Source organism: Sebastes umbrosus, chromosome 17 (assembly GCF_015220745.1).
Source record: "Sebastes umbrosus isolate fSebUmb1 chromosome 17, fSebUmb1.pri, whole genome shotgun sequence".
NCBI lineage: Eukaryota > Metazoa > Chordata > Actinopteri > Perciformes > Sebastidae > Sebastes > Sebastes umbrosus.
The window spans coordinates 6,742,245-6,769,020 of record NC_051285.1 but is presented as its reverse complement, the minus strand read 5'-3'; the positions used below and the strand labels follow the sequence as shown (position 1 = coordinate 6,769,020).

Here is a 26,776-nt window from a genome sequence, read left to right as displayed (position 1 = left end):
TTTCAAACCTATTTTTTTAGAAGAGAAATCTATCAAATTAAAATCTGCAGCCTGACTAATATACCAGTTATCAACTAGAGGTGGGCGATACGACGCTATCTGGTTTCTATCCAATCACCGATATCGATACTTTTTATTGTTAAAAGCAGCTAATAAGTCTTGATTTATGAGGTGAATGCATTTATTAATAATAATTTTGCCAAATGCAAGACTTTTCTTTATATTATTCTCTGTTAAAGGAACAGTGTGTAGCATTTAAGGGGATCTATTGGCGGATATGGATGTTTTCTTTAATGTATAATCACCTGAAAATAAGAATTGTGTTTTCGTTACTTTAGAATGAGCCGTTTATACTGTATCTACATAGGGAGCGGGTCCTCTTCATGGAGCCAAAGAGTATAGAAGCAAAGAAGAGACGGAACTCTGGTGTTTTATTGACAACAGACGCCATTTTGGACTGAAAAAGCTTATTATATTTATAATATTTTACTTTTATACGTCATTTTTTAAGGTGGACGTTTTACTGGCATCCAGTAGTAGCTTTCAGTCCAAAACGGCGGAAGCGTAGCTTTGCTGCTGGGCGCTGATGTTGCAATGAAACGAACAATTGACTTTCACTTCTTGGCAAGATACGTTCTTTGGCGGAGCCGGCCGCCATGTTTCTACAGTAACCCAGAACGGACAAACTAAACTCTGGCTCTAGAGAGAGACATTCACTTTTTCACATTTATGCGTCGGCTATTGTAGTTCTCCTACACGCTTGGCACACGAGAGAAGTTTCAGTTGGTTGCAATCTGCAACCTCACCATTAGATGGCGCCAAATCCTACACACTGCACCTTTAATGACTTCATCACATGCATGTTTAATTGCAGCACTAAAAACAGTGTGATCTAACATGATGGATCCATTTTTTGTTTGGACCGATCCTACAGATCCTCTTCCTGTGAACCCCATGGGACCTTATTTCGGAAAAAATATGTACGGTAGTCAACGGAGAGACTAATAATCATCATATGTGTGATTCGTGGCGCGGTTCAAACAGGATCAAACATTATTCATCTCTCTCCGTTGACTACCGTTCATATTTCTTCCGAAATAAAGTCCCATGGAGGGCCACCGGAAGGGGCGGGACTTCGCCGATACTCAAAACAAGACTTTGTATCGGTAGTATCGATCTGCCCACCTCTAGTACCGACGTTTAAAGTCTGCAGTACAGAAACGGCAAAGTACGGTTGCACATTGCATTCATTAAATAATAAAAGAAATGTTATTTTGACATAGTATATATTAGAATTAGTAAATAGTACCTCATAATAGCAAAAAAACATACAAGCAAGATAACGGCTGCATTTTTTTAGTCCACCAGGGAGCACTAACAAGCTGTAAAATGTCCATCTTAATAACAATCGATTTTATTAAACTCCCAAATATCGATTTCGTTACTGGTTTGGCTCTAATTATCTGTTTTTCTCCCGTGACGCTGCCTGCATATCACCCAACTCCAAACTCTTGATATAGATATTGTTATTGAAAGTGAATATCTGAGACAAACGCTCCAATTAAAAACTTAAACTGTAGATTTAATTGAAGCCGTAAATGTGGAGGAACTGTTTTTGTTTTGGTTCGTCTGCTGTCGGCATGTGCAGGTTGTGGTTGACAGAAGGCACATTTACATGTTACTGCAGAAGTGAGGATCTATTTCGGAAAGGAAAGAGGGAGGAAATTGCACTCGTAGTTTAACGTGACTCTTCAGACATGTTTTTATACGTGAACGTGAACTCCTGTTTCGTTTCTGGCAGTGAGCTGCGACTGACAGCTGCTCATTGTTGGTCCACTGGAAAGAAATCTAAAAACCTGAGATATCCACAACTTAACAGGATGTTTTATAGTTTACTCTGTTATAATTTCACCTGTTGATTTGGAGATTTTGTTGGATGTGAATAACTTTAAAATAAAGGACTTGAGACTCGACTCGGACCGAGTGTCGTCTACGTAGCGTGAGCAACAGGACGCTGACTGTCGTTGACTTAACGGCCACATGTGTCACTGTTAACAAGCAATTTCTGATCTTACATCTAGTCCCCTTAAACATTCATCCTGTGACAAACTCTATCAAACGCTGAGGGACTGAAATGTCCAGAGTTGCACGAGATGTAAAACTAAAATATAAAATAAAGTGGCTGTTTGTAAATCAAATGCGGGTAAAGTGACTAAAATCCAGTCATTGGAATGTTTCTATAATAATGTGTCGTGAGTTTAGTGCTCGTCCACAACACTGCTAACATTATATCATCCGTTCGTTCATTACATTCAGTACCTGAGTCCACATGACCACCTTCTGTTTTTAGCTTTAGAGCTCAGTTGAAATCCCTTCAATCTGATCCCTCAGCTGTTCTTCTGGGTAAATAATGTGATGTTGAGCTGAATCACATCAACATGTGAGAGGAAATCTACAAGCACGTGTTAAAAGGGATAGTTCAGGTGTTTTGAATTGGGATTGTAAGAGGTACTTATACATAGTCAGTGTATTACCTACAGTAGATGACCGTCCACGTCCACAGCAGTACATCGCTTTGCTCCTGTGCGTACTGACCGTCATCTACTGTAGGTAATACACAAACTATGGATAAGCACCTCCAACAAACCCACTTCAAAACACCCAAACTATCCCTTTAAAGTCCTTTTTGCTTATTAGTAAGAAACCATACGAGTATAGAGAAGCGTTTTTGAGTAAATAAACCAGCCTTCAGTGTCAGACCACCCGGGTCGGTGGCAGGCAATCATGGAATTACATGACAAAATAAACTTCCAGCCGTCGTTAGTACTACACACAGCACAACAAGTTAGGAGTGCTTAAACATTAAAACTTGTTATTTCATTACGGAACCATCATTGAACCGGGAGCTGAGAGGAAAAAATACGGAGTCAACTTGTCGATATACCATCGAAAGAAAACAGAGCGTACGACACGAAGCCCTGCGATACTGCACTGAACATTCACATTCATCAGCACTGAGCGCACACAACCACAGAGTTAATCACTAAGTTTTCCGACCGTGTCGCTACATATTCGTACGCCACAGATTTGCCAAGAAGCACCAAACTGAACGGCTGCCGGCAGTGGGAGTCGGAAAGAACAACGATCCCCTCTGCTGGTCGCCGTAGCTTCAACACTTAGCTTAATGAGAGGAAGTACTCTGAGACTGAGGGGGGAAACGACGCCACGGCACGAGTGGACCTCAGCAAAGTACGACAGGGTCAAAGCATTGGCTACAGAGAGCTCACATTAAAGGCTTTCCATTCTCCGTGTATGCTGCGTTCACGTAACATCGGACTTATCTGCTCCTTAAACAAACCTGCGCCGAACGTTTGAACCGTCCGTTCTTCTCGGTAGCCAAAAAACCTCAATCTTCAAGTGGCGATTTACGAGTAAACAAGAGATTTTGAGGCTTAAATGTCACTTGGCAAGTCCAAGATAATCAAAATAATAGATTTTCACACTAAAACTCCACTTAGAAAAGCAAGTAACATGTTCACCGTTTGTTAGAAATGACTTTGGATGTTTCAAAGACTAGGGCTGTATTCAAAACCAGCTACTACATACTACTGAGGAACTCAGTATGCAGTATACAGTACATACCGCGTTCCTAAGTAGTATGAAAGAGTTAAAGCGATGTATTTTGCAGTATGCTAGACCAGGATTCAGCCTTTAAAAAAGCTCTTAAAGCACTGGACAACAAACTGAACTCGTACCACTATACGTACAACTATCCGTCTACGAGACCGGTCTCTAGAGAGCTCCAGCAAGCTCATAGCGGTCTGTGAGCGTGACGAAGTAGCGACCCGGGCAGGCGCTACATAGCTGTCACGGCAGTTTGTGGAGCTTCTAAACTCCGATAACGTCGGAGTAAATGTTCGATTCACCATCTAATATTGTAAAACTGTCGATATTAATAATCTAGACAGTTGATTTCTCGCTTCAAAAGTGATGAAATAGCTACGAAAAATAGCCGTTTTTGGCTGCTTTTGTAACCATAGCCTGTACCGTTCCAGCGCTTTGCATTGTGGGATACAGTAGGCGAGGTAGACTGGAGATTTTTTTCAAAATCAGTACGACATCCGGGTATTTTTGGCATACTGTAGATTTTGCTTTTGTTCGCATACTGCATGCTACATTCTGGCCAAATCAGTACATACTACTAGTATAGTAGGAGGTTTCAAATACAGCCATAGAACGTCGTCTGCATCTTCTGATATGACGTGAACGCAGCATTTCTCCTCAGAGTAAAGTTGTGGCCCTGCAGGAAAAGTGCTTGGTAAATGCTATCCATGATAATGGCACAGAGTGGAGACAGAGACGAGACAGAGTGGGGTTGGCGTGCCCCAGAGCGACTATGTGGCGATGTGCGCCGGCGAGGAGACGGCGACGAACTCGCGCAGGATGTTTTTGGCCGTCTCCAGGTTGTTCTGGGCGATCATCAGGGCCTTCTGGATGTCCTGGATGGAGTAGCCCTGCGACATCAGGCATTCAATCTCCCCGTTTAGGGTCTGGCTGCCGGTAGGAGGAGTAGGAGGAGGAGGAGGAGGAGGAGAAGAGGAGGCAGAGGAGGAGGTGGAGGGACCAGGGAGGTCTGGCAATGGAGCAGAATATTCACGGTTTATAGGCCGAGGCCGTCGGTCGGAGTTGGCTCGTCGTGGGAGAGGTTTGGGGGGACGTTCAGGGTCGACCCCTGCTGCAAACATACCTGGAAACACACAGGTGAGTAGACAGCAGTCAGTATCAGTGGGTAACATTGTGTTGGATTCAAGTACCTGAGGGAATACAGAGGTTTGGTGGCGTCGCGGAAGCGTAGACTGCTAGCTCTGTCAGCACTGTTGCTGTTGTCAGCGCCGTTAGCTCCGGCGATAGATAGTTACTTAACAGACATTAATTTAAATGATGATCTTCAAGAGTATTACTTTAAAACAGTATTTGTAGAAATACATACTGGCTTCTACTGCGCTGTCGATGCTGAGCGAGCTGAAGGCGGCTGAAGGACCGCCCATATCCGACAGCGTTCTTCTGGTGGCGGTGGGAGGGACGATCGGTCTCGGACAGTCATACTCGTAAATGTCCTCCTCGCTGGTCTCCTCCTTCTTGTCCTGGAGAACCGGAGCCGGAAGTTGAGGGAGGTCTGAAAAACAAACACCTGTAGTCAATATACACAATACAAGTTTAAGAGTAAAACAGTCAAATATCCCCTTTATTTCCCGTTAGGACTTTGATAATGAGGTGTGACTGTTACCCAGGTCAGAGTCCGGTGGCGTCTCAGAGGAACCAGCCTGGGCCTGGATGTTAAACATGGACTCGTAGACTTGGGGGTCCTCCAAGTCGCTGTCAACCACCTCGTTGCTGGGACAAGGAGGGAGAGGAGAAATAATAATTTAGAGTGCTATTATTAGTCATTTATGTCCGGTCTTTACACAAAATGCAGTCCTCTCTAAAAAAAATAAAGTTGTCCAGCTGGACCTGAAATTAAGATTAACAGCAATTTAACCAGAATAAAAAAAAAAGTTTATAAAACAACAAACTATTTTTAATTTCACAGGTTTATTTTATTATATTGTATGCAGAAAAGGGTTTTGCATGCAATATCATGAAATAAAAGCAACACTACTTCACATCCTCTGATGACACACGCCTTTTTAATCTGCATCTTTCCAACTCTGCCTCACAAATATCACTAATAATACTAAGATATTAATGATGCTAATGGCACTGAATTTCAAGCTGCATCAATTCTGCATGCAGCCAGTGCTGCCGCTGCTTCTCTGCTCACTGGTTTTTATCATTTCAGAAGCTTTTTCTATTCATTCTTCCTCTTGTACTGTATTTAATGTGCTTCTCTATTCATCCTCCCTTTAGTCCTCTATTTAATTTAATGTCATCATTTCATCAAAGCAACAAGCTGAGGAACATCGCTGCCTTCTTTGTCACACGTTGCATTTGCGTCATCGCCTTTAAATTATTTACCCAAGGAGGAGAAACACGGCGAATAAGTGTAAAGGAGGTATTTCTGGGTTTAGGAACAGGACGTCCACGGACAAACAACACTGAGGCTCCAGAGCCCCCTGGTGGACAACACAAATACTGCTCCAGATACATTATTGCAGCATTGGCCCTTTTAAATTGTCAGGTCCATTGCAGTGGAGAAGGCCTAAAAGTGGATAAAACACCTATTTTGTACAATTCCCATCCTGAATTTTTTTGGTCCAAGCACTGATTTCTACATTGAGACACTTGTTAGATACTTCATGATCATTTCAGGACAGTGATTGATCCACGGGGAGCGTTTGCATCACCGCCTGTTCTCCTGTTTACCTGATGTCATTGTGGTGGTTTGTCTGGACCGGAGGAGGAGGCACCAAGGAGCCCGTTATGACCCAGGGGGCTCCAGAGGCGGGAAGAGAGGTGGGACTCATGTACTCGTTCTCCTCGCTGTCAGACGACGGCTTCTCCCCGCTCGACGACGCAGACGCCGGTAGAGTTCTGATCATATACAGACAACACACAGACATTTTTTATTTGTGGTTCATAAAATCAAGTTCTCCCGTTATCCCAAGAGGTCACAAAAACATGCACAAAACTTGAGCGTGTAAATTCAGTCTTGACCTTGAGAATACTTAACGTATACTGTGATAAAAAAATATCTAAACTCAAGGTTTACTCCCAAAGCTTTCAGCTGTATCTCCCTGTATCTCCCTTGACAGGATAGGCGGAGATAGCAGCCTCAAAACACCGCCATTTAGGGAGACAGGGCCTGCAAATGTGACTTAAAACCAGCACTCGTGGACTCACCATGACACATATTTGTTCGAAAAAGCATGTGTGGGGGAAGCCACTGATTGTGTGACGGACGAATTGTGCTGTTTTAATGTCATGAGTCTGTGCTGCCGACTAACCGACATGTTAAAGCGCTCCTCCGGTCACACAATCCTGCGCGTCGTAGATTACTACTGAAGCTCCAGAGCCCAAAAAATGATATTCGGTACAGCCCTTATATTGTATATATCTTTGTATGTTAAGAAGATGGAAAAGAGATGTATGCCATTTATGTGCATTTCTTTTTTATGTAACTATCTACTGTATTCTAGCGTTGTGTATTGCTTGTAATATGCCAGCAGGGTGCACATCATGCCTTATATTTTAGAAGATATGACTCACTTGACTTCCTCACATATTTTCCCTACACCACTGGGTATAACTTCAAATGGAAACCATCATGTTTAAAAGCTGATGCCAGTCTGTCCAGGACAGGGAGGTCACATCATGACTTAGTGTGAAAAATAGTAACTATACTTTTGTCCTACAGCAGCACAACCGTACCTTGCAGCCAGGCAGTAGACGGCGTTAGTAGCCGCCTGAGGTTTGGTTCCCTCTCCGTTGGTCCCGTTGCTCTGAGGCGCGGAGGACAAGGAGGACAGGGCCTTGTTTACCGGACGCGGGACCATGTAGTTGGAGGCCCAGGCGGGCTGGTCGGGGGTGGAGGGCAGCGGCCTCCTCTGGAGTCTGGAATCCTGGCCGACCAGCGAGGGGCGCTCCGGAGGGGGAGGAGGGGGCAGCTCTCTCAGGGAGGGAGGCAGAGGTAGAGGCTTGTCTCTGTGAGTGGCTGCTATCTGTGGTGGAGGGAGGAGAGGATGGAGGTGTTATTAACCAGCAGAGAGGTGAGAGGTGTGTTAGTACAGGTGTGTTTAATGTTGACGCCGACAGCAGAAACATGAGTTAATGTTCAGTACATCAGAATTTATTCGGCAAAGGTGTTTCCATAACTCATTTAGTGCATCAACTCTTTTTCGACAAAAAATACCTCAGCTTTTCTAATGCCATACTTAAAAATGTGCATAAAAATATGTGAATGGAAACACGTACCTTGGCCGTTGCTCCCTGAGCCTGAGCGCTGTGGGTGCTGGAGGGTCTCTGCTGCAGGAGGTCCAGTCGGGGGGGAACCGGAGGCAGCTGAGACACTGGAGATGGTGGGCGCTCTACCTGCACACACACACACACACACACACACATATACATTTAAAGGCCATTCACATGCCGCATTTTTTGCACCATCAAATCGATCGATGTCAACGTAGGCGCATGGACTGACAGACAAATCGAGCAGTAAAGCTACTGTGATGGATTTACGGTGCTGGAAATCCATTTATCTTTGTTTGTTTTGACTTTGTTCAGCTTAGTCAGTGAGGCTTTTACCACTAAATTACCGCAACTTCATCATCATCATCGTCATTGCAGCGTTCAGGTTTTGGTTGCTTAGTAACGGCAGGAGCGACAGGAGCGCAACCTCCCAAACACCTTGGACAAAAAGACGAAAGTGGCACGGCTGGCGTTTTCCATGTGTTTTTAGACGCAACATGTGAACGCCGCCTTGTAGATGTTGCATGGCACATAGCGATGATGCAACAGGAAGCGACACAGTTCATGGGAGTCTCACAAGAAACGTCCTGCTCAAAACTGATCTTTGGATGCATTCGGGCAAAGCATAGAGATGTTACAAGATAAGAATAGAGATGTTTATTTTTTAAGTTAGATAGAAATTCGAACAAGATTTACCTCTCAGTCTCGGTAACGTGTCCCACATTGTCCCCCACAAACATGCTCTTTGTCACACATTAGGTTTACCTTGGAGCAGGCCAGCCTGCTCATGACGAGGTGGTCCTCCAGGCGATCGTCGTCGTCCTCGTCGTTGCAGGCAGCTTCTGCTCTGCTGGACCCCTGGAAACCGGCGAAGGAAGCCCCGCTGGCCTTCGGGTGGAAGGGGTCCACCACGATGGGCTCTGTGCCTTTAATCTCGCAGCGGCAGAACGGGCAGCCTTGACCCTCCGACTCCTGATACAGACACACCAAAGGAAGCAAAGTTTAACATCTGAGGGAGCAGAGAGAGGTTGAATCAGATACGAGACACTTTACTCACTACTTTGCTACGACCAGCAACGCCCCGTGTTCTGAGAGGTAAAATTACTGTTTTTTTCAATGGAGTATGGTTACTTTGGCATAGACTGTGTAGTGGCCATTTGTCGGAAAAATCTAACCGAAATCAGAGGGCCTTAATCTTAAGAATGGCAGAGTAAAATTCCTCTGCAACAGAGAGGTGAGTTTAACCTCTGGTGCACTTATATTATTGTCACCGATGCTTTTTTTCTCATTTAGCTAACAGTGGTCAGGTGATCTGTCTCCATTAAGATCACAGGTGTGAGGGGGGCGTGGCCTGAACAACAAAGGGAAGAGAATTGTTTGGGGAAAGGGGAAGGAAATGCATTTGAAAGGTTATGTAGCCTTCATTCGAGAGGGGGGGAAGCATTTAGCTCATTTTAATGGTGAAGGCCTTCAGTGTGATTTGAGGACCATAACTATTGAGCAGAGGACTGGAAATCAAGCCGATTCCCAATTCTACGTCCGGTGAGTTTGATTCTTTTGCTGATCCCATTTTAGTTTTTGGGATATGTTGGTTAGACTATAAGGAGGAGGAAGACATTGCAGTTGTCTTCTTAATCAATTGTGTTAAGCATACACACAAGTTTCCGTTTAGTATCTTCCTTTGTGGTCGTCAGTGAATTTCCTCTTTTGAACAGATCTTAAAAGGTGCTATAGATAAAACTGATAACATTCAGCCACTAGATGTTGCATTCTTGAATCTCCCCCTTCAGTAGAGGAATGTGTAAACACCTCTCTGGTGACAAACTTTGTACAGATACAAGTCAGTATAGTCAAGGTCAGACACTTTAGGGAACATAAATAGTTCATAAATAGATCACAGTACAGTAAAACTCGAATTACAATTATAACTAGGCTTAAAAATTAAGCTGATTGTTAGAATATTACTCTGAATTTATCATGTGAGCCAACACATGTTAAATTATTCCATCAGCACAGCAACAGTCATGTCACACTAGTGCACTGATACACTAATTATTTCCAATCACTTCCCCCTTACTTTATTGCCATCAAAGTTAAACAATTGTCAATGAAACACTTCTTGTAAATATTTCAAATGAAAAGCCTACACGTTTAAGGTGGGGTTATGTCCTTTTGAGCAGCTGGGAGGCTTTTATTGTGACACATCTGTGCAGGAAGTGTTGACTTTCATTGACAGTATCTTAGCAACAATTGAAAGTAACTGCAATGAGGAAGTCATTTGAAATCTTTACTCAATCAAAACAGTGTTTCCGTTAGAGAAGAGGGCTTGTACTGATGGAAGTAGTGCTATAAAAAGGTACATTGTGCTGATTTAATCAAAACAAGAAATTAACATAGAGGAAGTTTGCTTTAACACCAAATGTCAACAGCAAATTTAAACAAGAGATCAGATCAGACAACAGTGAAGCTTCTCACTAAAATATGAGGGAATTTAAAACAAGGAATTTAAACGTAACCCTGGTTCTCTCCAAGGTCATAATAGTTTTGAATTTTCAATTAATTTTTATTTTAGTTTAGTTTTGACTTTTCACTTTAATTTTAGTTTAGTTTGAATTAGTTTTCAGAGTTTTTATATATTTAGTTTATAGTAGTTTTAGTTTGTTTTTGTTAGGGCCAGGTATGATGTCTCAGAAGTATGTAGCTATATAAAATAACAAATTTGCATCAATGCGTTATTATCGTGTTAACTTTGACAGCCCTATTCTGAATAAATGTTCACAGCAGTAAGAAAGAAAGTCATACTTCCCTTCTGACCGTCAGGATTTAAAGAGCTGTTAGAAAACGGTGTAATTAATCTTTTTAAAGTGTGTCGGGTGCAGCCTCACCTGCCACGCAGTCAGACAGGAAGTGCACATCAGGTGTCTGCAGGGCTCGATCTTCACGTCCTTGTCGTTCTCTGCGCAGATCTTACAGAGCTGGAAGGTGGAGCCCATCTCACAGTACAGCTCATACTGCTCCTGTAGGGAGGAAGTGAGGAAGACACAGGTTGGTCATACTGAATAACACTTACTAGTCAAATCATTCTCAACCTAGAGGGTTGACTGGTTTACAGATGAGAACCAAACAGGAGCAACAAACCTGAGTAACTTTGATGTGGTCCTGCGGAGACGGTTCACAAAGCCCTGTTAGGTCCGGGTTCTGTGCACGACCATCTGGGAAAAGATAGCTGGAGAAACACCGCATATGTTAGCACACACAAACACACATGTAATAATTCTCTGTGGATTCATCACTACGAGAGATCAGATCAGAAAACAGTGAAGTTTCATGGGAAAAAAAATGTATTTGACCTCGCAGAACAGGGGAGTTGCTATGGACTATGGATAAGGATATATGTATATATGTAGAGTGTCATTATGCAGAAACCTATGTCAGGTCACGTGGGAAAACATTTTAGAAGGGCTTTGTAAAATAGCATTTTGACGCTAAAACATTCATACTTTACCAAAATTTGAATGTTTGGATTTGAATACATAAGGAACACCACTGGTAAGCTACAGAATGATATAAAATCCTTAAGAACCTTTAGTCTTGATTCCCCATTTTGTTATTTCGGTTGCATCCACCAAAGCAAAGAAATGTTTTTTTTACGGAAATGTAATTAATAAGATATTAACACAGTAAAAGACAATAATAGCTATATAGAAAGAGCAATTCTGGAGTCATTGTGGCAATCTGAATTCCCTAGAAGCATGTATAAACTAAAATGTATAAACTGGTGCATTGACACTGTGTTGTAGCGGGACTCACAATCCCTCTCTGTATCCATCAATGAGGGCTTGGAAGAGTGGTTTGTTATGGGGGATGGTCTGCAGGATGTTCCCATCAGCCGTCACGTAGCCGATAGCCCACTGGCCCAGCCGAGTGCAGCTCAGCCTGAAGATGTAGCTGAGAGAAAGGACGACAGTCTCAAACCAACAGTGTATGACGGACAGCGTTCAGAGCCTATCCCTCTTATCCAACACTTTAAAATCACAAGGAAGCATGATTCATGTCGGGCTCGTCTGTGTCTCACCTGCCAGGTTTGTGGATGAACCGGTGCAGTCGAGCTTTGACCTCGTCGTAGGTTAGGAAGGCCATGTAACCCGGATGTGTGACAGCCAGACTGTTCCAGTTCCTTAAAAGAGACGACCATGGCTACACAAGACAAACAAAAAAAAAAAGAGTTCATGATACAGATTTCAACTGTTTTAGACCTTTATTCACCAATTCGTGCAAACACACGTCAACCCGGTTTCACAGGAAGGCGTATAAATAGAACGACATCACACGGACATCCCGCGTGTCTTGAGAACACATTTTACTCTTGTCATTTGTACAACGTACACAGTTAGGTTTAGGCAACAAAACCACTTAGAAAAACATCATGTTTGGGCTTAAAATAAGTACGTAAACTAAGTAAAATACGTCTGGAAAAAAACGTAACATAAATACGAGAAACACATCATTAACGTCAGTAAAAAAACATGTGACAAACATCACTAACGTAACTTACAAAACGCCGGTCTCCTGGTTAAAAGATGTGTTTTTGTTCTCTGTCGTCATGAGCCTTACCTGGAAGAGCCTGGTGAAGATGTCGAACTCAAAGACAGAGATGTAGTCGTTGCAGGTGAGGTCGATGGTGGACTTTAGAGCCATGGCCTCCAAGCCCGAGCTGATGGGATGAAACTCGTGGAGAGCCTGACGAAACGTCCTCCATGGAACGATGGTCCTACAGTACACGGGAAAGGAGGGGGCCAGAAAGTTAAACCTAACCATTCATCATAGTTTTGAATATCATACATCATCCTCACAATCTCAAAAACCTAGAGCTCAGACGGCAACTACCAAACAGAATCAGTGTGAATGGAAAACAGAGTAAAATTTAACTCATAAACATAGAATCGAATGTAAAAACGTGTGAAAGCTGTGGTGATTCCCACCCCTAATAAACTTGTGATACTACATTTTCCGACCTAAAGTGACCTAAAGTAAAAACTCACTTGTCCCCAAATGACCTCCTCCAAAATTCGGCAGCATCAGCTTTGGTGATCCTGAAGTTGTCGCCCTGAAATAAGCCATTGGGGAAGATGGCTTTTAGCTCTGCTAGCATGTGACTGAAGATCAGAGACAGCTTGGTGAGGTTTCGCCTGAGAGAGAGGAAGAGAGAGAACAGAAAAGAACAACACCAGTTACTAGGGGAAGCTCTAATTTCTCCAAATTCATATCACTAATCAGAAAGATTACAGGCCTTCAACAAATATGTGTGAACGTGTTTATCCATTATCAAACAAAGCAAATCACACTTGTATTTAAAAGTATAAATGTTTAATATTCGCTTTCACGCAGTCACAGAACTTCCAGGAAAAAAATACAAAGTTAATTGATATTTTGATATTGTTTTATTTCCATGTCTGATGGTAAACGGATTATAATTAGCAAATAACTTCTTTTGAAATTTCTTAAAAAAAACTCCCTGAATCATGACATTGGCTACCAGGTTACATTTGTGTAGATGATAAATCACACAAAGATGGATTAGCGTGAGGGGTTGCACCTGTTAAAGTGGGAGGAGAGCAAGTAGGTTAAGACACCAACAAGTCAGGTCTATACTTAGTAAAGCTTCTTGATAACCTTCACAACAGTTGTTGACGCAGAACATCTAATGAGGAAATGTTGATAAAAAAAAAATCAGAATGCGTCACAGGAAGGATGAGCTTTCGCTTAGTAATGACTTTCTGAGAAAACAGAGGAAGTGGATGTGATTGCGACAGTTTTTAATCATTTGCCTTAGTACTATATCTGAGTGATTCTGCTAAATGTCACTGGTTGGATTTCATCACAGTGATCGTAAGTGTAAAAATAGTGTGTGGAAGAAGTTTCTCAGCAACTTGGTATAGACAGTGTAGTTTTTAAAGTAGAGCACAGAGCAGTATCTTTCAGTTTCTATCTAAAGACACGGTGGTTATCTGACCTGTTTTAAAGCCCAAAAGATTAATAGCAGTTCAGAAATGAGGCCACTGCAACATAAATGAGTTACTTTCATATGTTTCTAAATTCAGTTTGTCTTGTGGAAATAAGACCGTAACAGACTCACTTTGAATGGCTTTACTTAAGGGATGTGCAATTGATCAAATTTCAATTACAAAAGCATTGGCTTTAGATGAAGCTACCTACTTTAAATCAACCAACACTAAGCACAATTCTGTTCTGTAAAGCCATGTAATCTGTAATTAATTAACTTTATACTGCTTTATAATGCTATACTGCTGCCAATTAGGCCGTTTTATACCATACTATCATGGACACAGAGCCAACTCAAACACAGATAAACTTGACCTCTATAACATCTGTCAGTTATCCAAACACAAGGATGACATTTCATCAGCGTACCTGGGCTGGGAGTTCTCCTCAAACATCCTCTCCTTGGCCTCTTTGAAGAGGCTCATGGTCTGCTTCGTCTTGTTGGTCAAGTTCTCCATGACCACGCGGAAGTACTCGTTCTCCCCGAGGATCTCCATCTTGCCCTCGTACCGGGACAGAACGGTGCGTAGGTGCTGGTAGGTGTCCGGCAGCAGGTCCAGGATGTAGGGCGGGCTGTTCTTCAACGCCACCTTGGGGTTCTGGCACAGACGCACCACCTGGATAGGAAACACAAAAAAAGGCTCAGGTCACACTGCGAGACTTAGTGATCATTTCTGATTTCAATATTATTCAATATCAGATTCCAGTATGAACTGGTCAAAAACCTGAACTGACCTGCATGAGCAAAAGAACAATAACAAAGACGTCACATCGCAGCACCATGTTGTACGAAAAAGAGGTCGATCGGCTATCGGATTAATCGGCCGATATCATCTTTACTTCTGCAGGAGCCTGGTCAGCTACGTTTGCACACGCCATTTTTAATAAATCAGTTTTCCTCCCTTTTTTTCCCCTCCCAGTCTGAGTTATATCCGCCGATAACGATAGTTTGTAAAATATCATATCTGCGCTGATTAATCGGCCAAACTGACCTCTAGTGCGAAAGTAAACATGGAGGCACCGTCAGTGTTTACTGTTTCATTTTATAAGTTGATGTGCAGTGGAAGACAGCAAATTCATGAGCAGATGATAACAGGTCGAGGACGAGGAGAAAGAGAGTAGGGCTGCCTCCTCTTAGTCGATTAGTCGACTAATCTGCGGTTTCGGTCTTAGTTGACTAAGATTTATTATTATTATTTAGTCGATTACGATAAGTAATTTTGCAGTGTCACAGCAGCAAAGGAGACAGCAAACAACACGCTTCAGTAAAAAACAAAACAAGGTATAATAAATAAGTCAGTAAATTTAATTCACTACCATTCGAAAATGGTGTTGAATATAGATATTTTTCAACGTTTTTTATCGAATATGTTAAACATTCCAGTATTGTGACAATAGTAGTCTGAACGTAGCCGTAGTTAGACTGTAATAGAGGATAATTTCATGATTTTTAAAGTCTGGTGTTATGTGTACATTGTTTTAGCTTGCTGGAATCGTTCCTGCTGTCCATACTGGCTATTACGAGGTCCTGTCCTAATAATATGTCTAATTATCTGAAGTTTATGAGGCTTCAACAGTTATCAAAGTCAAAGTCCTGCAAACAACAACAACAACGTAACCAGGAGCTTTCACATTTACCATGTTTAGTTCAGTTGAATGAAGAGTGTGAATACTGACTTGAAGCTGTTTTTTGGAGGCATTTTATTTTTAACTTGGGCAGTAAAAAGAGGAAGGACGAGGGTTTTTTGTTAATAAATAAACTAAGCGCAAGAGAGAGTCGTGTTAATGTTTGCTTTGCAACATGACATTTTATAACACATTTATTGTTTACTTCAGGACTGAGGGAACAGAGTTGGGAGATGTGGTTGATAGCAAGATGATAATAGGATCCCCTCTTAGTCGATTAATCGGTCATTTTGGTCTCAGTCAACTAAGATTTCTTTAGTCTATTAGTCGGGATGCACCGATACTGTATCGGATATCGGTAACAATGGGGCCGAACTATTCAATTCTATGTTCATATACTATCTACATTTGACCAATTTGATGCTGCATTAAACATGTTTACAGTATCGGCACCCAAAGCCCAGGTATCGCTACCAGGACTGAAAAAGTCGGATCGGTGCATCCCTGTCGATTAGGGATTTTTCTTTTTTATGTTTTGTTATGCTGTGACTTATTGACCTATAATGACTTATTAATAGGAAACTTATGAGCACAAGATTTAAAGTGGTGCTTTTGTGTGATTCTTTATGGAGAAACTCAGTTTTAGTTACAGATCTGTTGATTTAAATTAACTAATCGATTAGTCGACAAAGTCGTTAGCCAACTTAGAATTTTGTTTGGTCGAGGACAGCCCTACATAAATAGATAGTGAGATAGATAGATGTACTTTATTGATCCCAAATTGGGAAATGATTGTGTTACAGCAGCAGGTTATCCAGTCAATACACCAGAACAGTAAATTAAATGTACATAACGCTAGAGAAATAATAGATAGTAATAAGAATATTTCTCAAATCAATGTGCAACTATCTCATAAAGTAATCAAACGAACTCTTCCTCTCTTATGCATTACATCACAAAAAACTCCAATGACTCATTTTCATAGTTGTTGATTACAATCTGTTGCCATAATTCCACTGCAGGGCACTACACACACCAGAGTAATACCGTATTATCACCCAGTCCTAAGTGGAAGCATATGACTGGAGGTTTTAAAAAAAAAGTTTTAAAACCTCCACCAGCAAAACGGATCAGTCAGCGCCATGTGACATGAGGACACATCGTACTGTGGTGTAAATGATCCAGCACAGTCACTTTGCACAGCACGCTGCACAACAGGCACGCAAATGGTGTATTGTACTCAGCGTCTTATCTGATATTATGCCTCTCTTCTTCTTACTCCAGCCCTCCTGAATGAATCTCTTGTGAACTCTTGTCTCTTCATCCCTCTCTGTACTTTCATCTCTTCTGTCTGGCTCGGTTAAGATTGGGGAAAAGATAAGCAGGAGTGACAGTCGGCAATACAAAACTAAGCCACAGACACCAATGAGGTGTTTCCACTAAATCCGCGGCAAAGTCATCCTCACTGTGACCTACTTCACTGTAAATTATCCCAATTAGATAATGCATCAGGGACACTGTTATACTTCAATTTTGGGGGTTTACTTTTCTCATACAGATCATGTAGACACAACTAAATGTTAAAATAAATGCCGAAATACCTTTTTTATATGGATTTCTGAGGCTAAATCTAATGCTGTGTTTATTACATATGAGAACCAGTTTCACAATATGTTATGGGTGAATGTGTGTCTGTGTATAACTAGTTAACTAATATTTCTGCATACTGGGGTCCCTAAACAGTCTTGAATTACATGAATTGGGTATCACTGTAAAGCTGAGACTCTTGTGGATCCAATGAGCCCAACTGTATTCATGTGTGATGATGTTAGTCCCCATAGTAGACATTTCATTGTAGTGAGACCATTTTTTGATGGTATAAGATGACCTGTGGTGACCTCTAGGATCATCACAACCTCATGAAACTTTACAGCCACAAACTACATACCTAGAGCATTCAGAGGATGGATGGCTTTCCTAGCTAGATTGAAAATAAGGGGGTTTTTGAGCAGTTTACACAACAGAAATGCTCGCCATCTAATCGCCGAAAAATGCATTTCATGCAGAAATCTCAAAATGTTTTTGATCCCAAATCACAGCATGGCTTTTTCTATGGTGTTCCTCAAGGTCTTGGTGTCTTAATGCAGTATTTTGGAGGGATTATTGATCATTTTTTATCAAATCTCCAGTGGTAAAAAATCTTTAAAGGGGCTCTATGTAAGAATCAGAAATTGCTCGTTAACAGTGACAGTCAACGACAGTCAGCGTCCGGTTGCTCGCGCTTATGCTCGCACTACGTAGACGAGAGCGAGCATCGGTCAAAACCGTGAGGCGACACATACAAGACTGAACGTGATTGACAGCTAAAACCACAATATCACTTTATTGGCAGTAATTTTAGCTACCTGTCCAATAGGAATTTTGCCAGCTCGGGGTCCGTTTTGATAACCAAAATCAAACGAAGGCGAATCGAAGGCCCGGCCGACCCAACGTCGGTCAGATTCCTGTTTTGCAAGATGGGCTTCACTAGATATAACTTAGTTTTTTTGTGCTTCCGTGGAGTTTGTGTTGGAGTCTGAGTTGTGTTGGGGGCTGGTCGTTTGTTGGCGTTAGTGGACGCCATTTCTAACCGAACGTTAGCTATCGTTGCACACTGTTAGCCTTGTAGAGAGTAAAGGCACTTGCGAGCGCGCATGACATCACATCCGTTTGATTTTCCCGGAAAAAACGTCCCACATTCTTCACATTAAAAGCAGTCTACAGGCTGAGAGAGGAAACCCAGAAAATCTGCTGTTTCTATTTATTCCTTATCCAAAGGATGAGGGCTGATTGGTGAGTTGAAATGAGGAGTTATCTATGATACCTCCTCATTTCACTACAAACACTTAAATAAGGTGACAGCTGGCTGGAGGTAGATCACCTGAAAGTTTACCTAGGCTACTGTTGGCTGTGTTGTTTGTCATTTTCAGTAAATATCACAATATAAAACCTGTTTTCTGTTTTAAAAAACACAAACGTCGGAAGAGAGCAAGTGCTACTCACCCATCTTTTAAGTGGCTACGTCTCCAGTCTGATCTTAACCACACAGCTGATAGGTACGTGGTTTGTTTATATTGCGTAACAGAAAGTGCTTATTTAACAATGTGTGAACAGAGAGTGTCGTATGTTATTAGGTTATAAAAGGACCACAAATCTATCTTCTTATCTTGTTGGTTTCTTATTCTGTCGATAAGAAGACACAACGAGGTCGATATTATTCATCATTACAATAAATTATTAGTTCTATGTTGTTATAAAACAAATATCTAGATGCATTGCTAGGGGGTTCAGTGAGCCCGCTGAACCAACGCAAACTGCACCTGTGGTTAGATTACAACCTGTTCACTCATTGGCAATAAAAAATGATTGTGTGTAAAAAACTTACATACAGTACCTTTTAAATTTAGCACCAAATCTGTGTAACAAATGATGTCAGCGCAAAAATTGCTGCAACAACTGATGAGACATGATAGAGCATGGGGATGGACATCATATACTTCTACCGTAATGTTCTATACACTTTTACAACACATTTTAAATAATTAATTCATGTTTATTTCTGATTTATGACCAGAAGAACTTGAGCTGCATCTCAAATTAATCTTCAGGTTCCCAGCTTCCAGGTGATGTACACCACTTCTATGTTGACCTGCTATGTCCTCCTAAAGACCCCCTAAAAAAAGACAATAACTGATCTATTGTGGGTCTCAGAGGGTTAATAACACACAAGTTAAGTATTCAGGTTAATAAGAAAACAGTTGTTTGCCCATCATGATGATGAAAATAAGAGGAAGTAAGAGTGAGTACTTTTCTGACGTAGAGACACTGAAAGGTCAAGTGACTCATTCTCAGTTCAATTTCTGTGTGTTTTTAACGTGTTTAGTACAGTTAGTACCTTATTCATGAGTTTCCAGGTTAGATTAAAACCTGTTCACTCATTGGCAATAAAAAAATGATTAAAACACCAAATCTGTGTAACAAATGGTATCAACACAAAAATTGCTGCAACAACTGACTGATGAGACATGATAGAGCATGGGGATGGAAATCATATACTGTACTTCTATCATAATGTTTTAAACCCTTATACACTTTAAATAATGAATTCATGTTTATTTCTGATTTATGACTAGTTCAGTTCAGTTCAGACAACTTTATTTATCCCCAAGGGGGCAATTAATTTGTAGCATCCCCAGTCCATACATACATACATACAACAGACAACCAATAATTAGTTAAGTCAAAGGAAACATATTAAAGGCATGGGGCAGTTGAAATAGGATTATAGCAATAAAAGCCAAAAAATAAGAAACATATCTTAAAGTTCCTCTTAATAACAGTAATATAAAATGGGTATGATCTGAAGAACTAGAAGAACTTGACACACAGAGCTGCATCTCAAATTAATCTTCAGGTACCCAGCTTTCAGGTGATGTACAGGTGATGTTATCTCCCCCTAAAGACCCCATAAAAAAAGACAATAATTGGACTATTGTGGGTCTCAGAGGGGTTAATACACAAGTTAAGTACTCAGGTTAATAAGAAGGTTAATAAGAAGACAGTTGTTTGCCCATCATGATGATGAAAATAAGAGGAAGTAAGAGTGAGTATTTTTCTGACATAGACACTGAAAGGTCAAGTGACTCATTCTCAGTTCAATTTTTGTGTGTTTTTAACCTTTTTAGTACCTTATTCATGAGTTTCCAGGTTAGATTACAACCTGTTCACTCATTGGCAATAAAAAAATATTAAAAAACTTTAAAATTTAGCACCAAATCTGTGTAACAAATGGTATCAACGCAAAAATTGCTGCAACAACTGACTGATGAGACATGATAGAGGATGGGGATGGAAATCATATACTGTACTTCTATCATAATGTTTTAAACTCTTATACACTTTTACAATACATTTTAAATAATGAATTCATGTTTATTTCTGATTTATGACTAGTTCAGTTCAGACAACTTTATTTATCCCCAAGGGGGCAATTAATTTGTAGCATTCCCAGTTCATACATCCATACATACAACAGACAACCAATAATGAGTTAAGTCAAAGGAAACATATTAAAGGCATGGGGCAGTTGGAGGGACAAGTTACAATAAGAACCATATAAATAGGATTATAGCAATAAAAGCCAAAAAATAAGAAACATATCTTAAAGTTCCTTTAAATAACACAAATATAAAATGGGTATGATCTGAAGAACTTGACACACAGAGCTGCATCTCAAATTAATCTTCAGGTACCCAGCTTTCAGGTGATGTACAGGTGATGTTATCTCCCCCTAAAGACCCCATAAAAAAAGACAATAATTGGACTATTGTGGGTCTCAGAGGGGTTAATACACAAGTTAAGTACTCAGGTTAATAAGAAGGTTAATAAGAAGACAGTTGTTTGCCCATCATGATGATGAAAATAAGAGGAAGTAAGAGTGAGTATTTTTCTGACGTAGACACTGAAAGGTCAAGTGACTCATTCTCAGTTCAATTTTTGTGTGTTTTTAACCTTTTTAGTACCTTATTCATGAGTTTCCAGGTTAGATTACAACCTGTTCACTCATTGGCAATAAAAAATTATTAAAAAACTTTCAATTTAGCACCAAATCTGTGTAACAAATGGTATCAACGCAAAAATTGCTGCAACAACTGACTGATGAGACATGATAGAGCATGGGGATGGAAATCATATACTGTACTTCTATCATAATGTTTTAAACTCTTATACACTTTTACAATACATTTTAAATAATGAATTCATGTTTATTTCTGATTTATGACTAGTTCAGTTCAGATAACTTTATTTATCCCCAAGGGGGCAATTAATTTGTAGCATTCCCAGTCCATACATCCATACATACAACAGACAACCAATAATGAGTTAAGTCAAAGGAAACATATTAAAGGCATGGGGCAGTTGGAGGGACAAGTTACAATAAGAACCATATAAATAGGATTATAGCAATAAAAGCCAAAAAATAAGAAACATATCTTAAAGTTCCTTTAAATAACACAAATATAAAATGGGTATGATCTGAAGAACTTGACACACAGAGCTGCATCTCAAATTAATCTTCAGGTACCCAGCTTTCAGGTGATGTACAGGTGATGTTATCTCCCCCTAAAGACCCCATAAAAAAAGACAATAATTGGACTATTGTGGGTCTCAGAGGGGTTAATACACAAGTTAAGTACTCAGGTTAATAAGGTTAATAAGAAGACAGTTGTTTGCCCATCATGATGATGAAAATAAGAGGAAGTAAGAGTGAGTATTTTTCTGACATAGACACTGAAAGGTCAAGTGACTCATTCTCAGTTCAATTTTTGTGTGTTTTTAACCTTTTTAGTACCTTATTCGTGAGTTTCCAGGTTAGATTACAACCTGTTCACTCATTGGCAATAAAAAAATATTAAAAAACTTTAAAATTTAGCACCAAATCTGTGTAACAAATGGTATCAACGCAAAAATTGCTGCAACAACTGACTGATGAGACATGATAGAGCATGGGGATGGAAATCATATACTGTACTTCTATCATAATGTTTTAAACTCTTATATACTTTTACAATACATTTTAAATAATGAATTCATGTTTATTTCTGATTTATGACTAGTTCAGTTCAGACAACTTTATTTATCCCCAAGGTGGCAATTAATTGGTAGCATTCCCAGTCCATACATCCATACATACAACAGACAACCAATAATGAGTTAAGTCAAAGGAAACATATTAAAGGCATGGGGCAGTTGGAGGGACAAGTTACAATAAGAACCATATAAATAGGATTATGGCAATAAAAGCCAAAAAATAAGAAACATATCTTAAAGTTCCTTTAAATAACACAAATATAAAATGGGTATGATCTGAAGAACTTGACACACAGAGCTGCATCTCAAATTCATCTTCAGGTACCCAGCTTTCAGGTGATGTACAGGTGATGTTATCTCCCCCTAAAGACCCCATAAAAAAAAGACAATAATTGGACTATTGTGGGTCTCAGAGGGGTTAATACACAAGTTAAGTACTCAGGTTAATAAGGTTAATAAGAAGACAGTTGTTTGCCCATCATGATGATGAAAATAAGAGGAAGTAAGAGTGAGTATTTTTCTGACATAGACACTGAAAGGTCAAGTGACTCATTCTCAGTTCAATTTTTGTGTGTTTTTAACCTTTTTAGTACCTTATTCGTGAGTTTCCAGGTTAGATTACAACCTGTTCACTCATTGGCAATAAAAAATTATTAAAAAACTTTAAATTTAGCACCAAATCTGTGTAACAAATGGTATCAACGCAAAAATTGCTGCAACAACTGACTGATGAGACATGATAGAGGATGGGGATGGACATCATATACTGTACTTCTATCATCATGTTTTAAACTCTTAAAACAATACATTTTAAATAATGAATTCATGTTTATTTCTGATTTATGACTAGTTCAGTTCAGACAACTTTATTTATCCCCAAGGGGGCAATTAATTGGTAGCATTCCCAGTCCTTACATCCATACATACAACAGACAACCAATAATGAGTTAAGTCATAGGAAACATATTAAAGGCATGGGGCAGTTGGAGGGACAAGTTACAATAAGAACCATATAAATAGGATTATAGCAATAAAAGCCAAAAAATAAGAAACATATCTTAAAGTTCCTTTAAATAACACAAATATAAAATGGGTATGATCTGAAGAACTTGACACACAGAGCTGCATCTCAAATTAATCTTCAGGTACCCAGCTTTCAGGTGATGTACAGGTGATGTTATCTCCCCCTAAAGACCCCATAAAAAAAGACAATAATTGGACTATTGTGGGTCTCAGAGGGGTTAATACACAAGTTAAGTACTCAGGTTAATAAGAAGGTTAATAAGAAGACAGTTGTTTGCCCATCATGATGATGAAAATAAGAGGAAGTAAGAGTGAGTATTTTTCTGACATAGACACTGAAAGGTCAAGTGACTCATTCTCAGTTCAATTTTTGTGTGTTTTTAACCTTTTTAGTACCTTATTCATGAGTTTCCAGGTTAGATTACAACCTGTTCACTCATTGGCAATAAAAAAATATTAAAAAACTTTAAATTTAGCACCAAATCTGTGTAACAAATGGTATCAATGCAAAAATTGCTGCAACAACTGACTGATGAGACATGATAGAGGATGGGGATGGAAATCATATACTGTACTTCTATCATAATGTTTTAAACTCTTATACACTTTTACAATACATTTTAAATAATGAATTCATGTTTATTTCTGATTTATGACTAGTTCAGTTCAGTTAACTTTATTTATCCCCAAGGGGGCAATTAATTTGTAGCATTCCCAGTTCATACATCCATACATACAACAGACAACCAATAATGAGTTAAGTCAAAGGAAACATATTAAAGGCATGGGGCAGTTGGAGGGACAAGTTACAATAAGAACCATATAAATAGGATTATAGCAATAAAAGCCAAAAAATAAGAAACATATCTTAAAGTTCCTCTTAATAACAGTAATATAAAATGGGTATGATCTGAAGAACTTGACACACAGAGCTGCAAATTAATCTTCAGGTACCCAGCTTTCAGGTGATGTACAGGTGATGTACAGGTGATGTACAGGTGATGTTATCTCCCCATAAAGACCCCATAAAAAAGACAATAATTGGTCTATTGTGTGTTTCAGAGGAGTTAATACACAAGTTAAGTACTCAGGTTAATAGGAAGGTTAATAAGAAGACAGTTGTTTGCCCATCATGATGATTTAAATAAGGGGAAGTAAGTATTTTTCTCATGTAGAGCTACTGAGAAGTCAAGTGACTCATTCTCACTTCCATTTTTAGTGTAATCTTTAGTACCCTAAATGCAAACACCCAGTGTCAGTACCTTATCCATGAGTTTCCAGCATTTCTCCACCATTTTCTTATCGACCACTGCAGGTTGGTGAGGCTGGAGAGGCTGCTGGTGGGGCTGAAAGGCGTCCTTCATCAAGCCGATCAGACCGGCGCCCCTCCTCGGATTTCCGGCCATTAATCGCTCGGTTACCGGGAGTTAGCCCCGGTGGAGGTGAGGATTATTCCCGACTCGCCTTATATATATATACTTAACACTTGCGATGACATACAGAGGCTGTTTCAGGAACAATAAAACGTCTGTGTGTACACTGTAAGGCGACGCAGCTAGCTCACAAGCTACATTAGAAAAAGCAGTTTAAATACAATAACATAGTCCTTAATGTTGGTGTCTGCTGTCAGACAGATAGCTCTTCCTTCCTGTGCGACGGCTACTTTAAAGCCTCCCCTGAGAAATGAACCCGGCTTATTGTAATAAAGTAGTCTGGGTGTTTAATTAGCCACACAGAGAAGCGATCAACAAACAGGTTGTGCAGCAGTTAAAGAAGCCAACGACAAGCCAGCAGCTAACCGGAGGAAACACGGATATCCGGTTGCAGATTTCACAATAAAAGTACCTGTCAATGAAGAAGCACACACTGTGATAGAACATGATGCAAAAATAGTGGTGTAATTACCACTAAAGTAAATGTGTATACATAAGTGTATGTATGTATATAAATATATATATATATAAATAAATGATCCCAATAAATATATATATATATATACATATACATGTACATATATATGTATATGTGTATATATATGTACATGTATACATATATATGTATATGTATATGTATGTGTATATATATACACATACATATATGTATATGTGTATATATATATATATATATATGTATATGTGTATATATATGTATATGTATACATATATATGTATATGTATATGTATATGTGTATATATATACACATACATATATGTGTATATATGTATGTGTATATATATATACATATATATACACATATATATATGTATATATATATATATATGTGTATATATATACAGACATGGACAAAATCGTTGGTACCCTTCCGTTAAAGATGCTATTTACAGGACACACCTTAGTTTAACATGTCCCTATGGTCAAATTATTTTACATCTTTTCTAGGGGTACCATCATTTTTGTCCAGGCCAGTTTCATTAGTTTGTTTTTTAAAATGATTCTGTTGAACCACAATTCAAAAGCAATGTCTGATTTTCATTAGTTAATTTTCAGTAAATTTGTATTTATTATTACTTTTGTCAGTTTCAAGTTATTTCAGTGACCAGTTTTTTTTTTTTTTTAACGGAAGGGTACCAACAATTTTGTCCACGTCTGTATATATATGTGTGTATATATATACATATATGTGTGTATATATACATAAATATATATATATATATATATATATATATATATATATACTCATTATTACATACTACATTCCTGTCTACACCTCCTCTTACTACATCCTGTTTAAATTCAGTTTTCTCATCTGAAATATTGTCTTCAACAAAATTACATTTACATCACTATTTCATATTTACTTATGTTTATATTTAAGCCCTACATTTTGCCTTTATTTTACATGGCAATAATTGTTTAAAATGACCAACGTGTTGTGATCAACATAGGTCTTCATCAGGGTCACTGTCAGCATTCAGCAGCAAAAAAATGGTATTCGGGACAGCCTTAAAGTACACATTCTACATAAAAACACAAGGTGAGGCAAAGTGAGTTTCTTTATTAAAAGACAGAGTTGAAAAAGATTGAGGTCTGCAGAAAATACAGCTTCCAAAGACAGCCGGTATTGAGCCTCATAAATTAGATAAGAACTGGATAAATAAATGAATGGCTAGCAACCATTATAATCAATTAAAACTTGTTAAGACATTCAAAAACAACTGCTCCTCAGGATGCTGGACCGGTAGAAGACCACAAAGAGAAACGTAGAAGAAGGTCCGCACATTGTAGCTCCCTTTAATTTATTGGCACATCTTAATAAGTGACGTTTCGAGCTCAAGTTCTTCTTCAGAATATATATATGTATATATTTATGTAATCATATTACAGAATATGTTTGCTATTTTTCTGTATGTGGCAAACTCTGAAGGGGTTTATTTCACAACAATGACCCGCTAGCTGTACATTATCCTGCTTATTACACGGCTACTTACTTAAGAAATCAATAATTTGACACAAATACGGTCCTCCAAAGTCCGACATCAGAACTGCGTCCATAGCAACGGTCTGTTAT

The 26,776-nt window shown here is 39.4% G+C and overlaps 1 protein-coding gene across 1 annotated transcript; it reads right to left on the bottom strand.

The window, feature by feature from the left end:
* Positions 1-583: 583 nt before the first annotated feature.
* On the bottom strand, positions 584-25,053 carry LOC119475733 (E3 ubiquitin-protein ligase CBL-like). The gene is made up of 15 exons (XM_037748708.1): positions 24,510-25,053; positions 14,338-14,585; positions 12,948-13,094; positions 12,520-12,676; positions 11,981-12,102; positions 11,716-11,853; positions 11,044-11,131; positions 10,791-10,922; positions 8,671-8,877; positions 7,912-8,028; positions 7,369-7,658; positions 6,364-6,531; positions 5,288-5,394; positions 4,991-5,176; positions 584-4,747 (listed from the first exon to the last, which is right to left on the bottom strand). The coding sequence occupies exons 1-15, from the start codon at positions 24,651-24,653 to the stop codon at positions 4,395-4,397; spliced, it is 2,604 nt and encodes an 867-aa protein (XP_037604636.1). The 5' UTR covers positions 24,654-25,053; the 3' UTR covers positions 584-4,394.
* Positions 25,054-26,776: the final 1,723 nt, after the last annotated feature.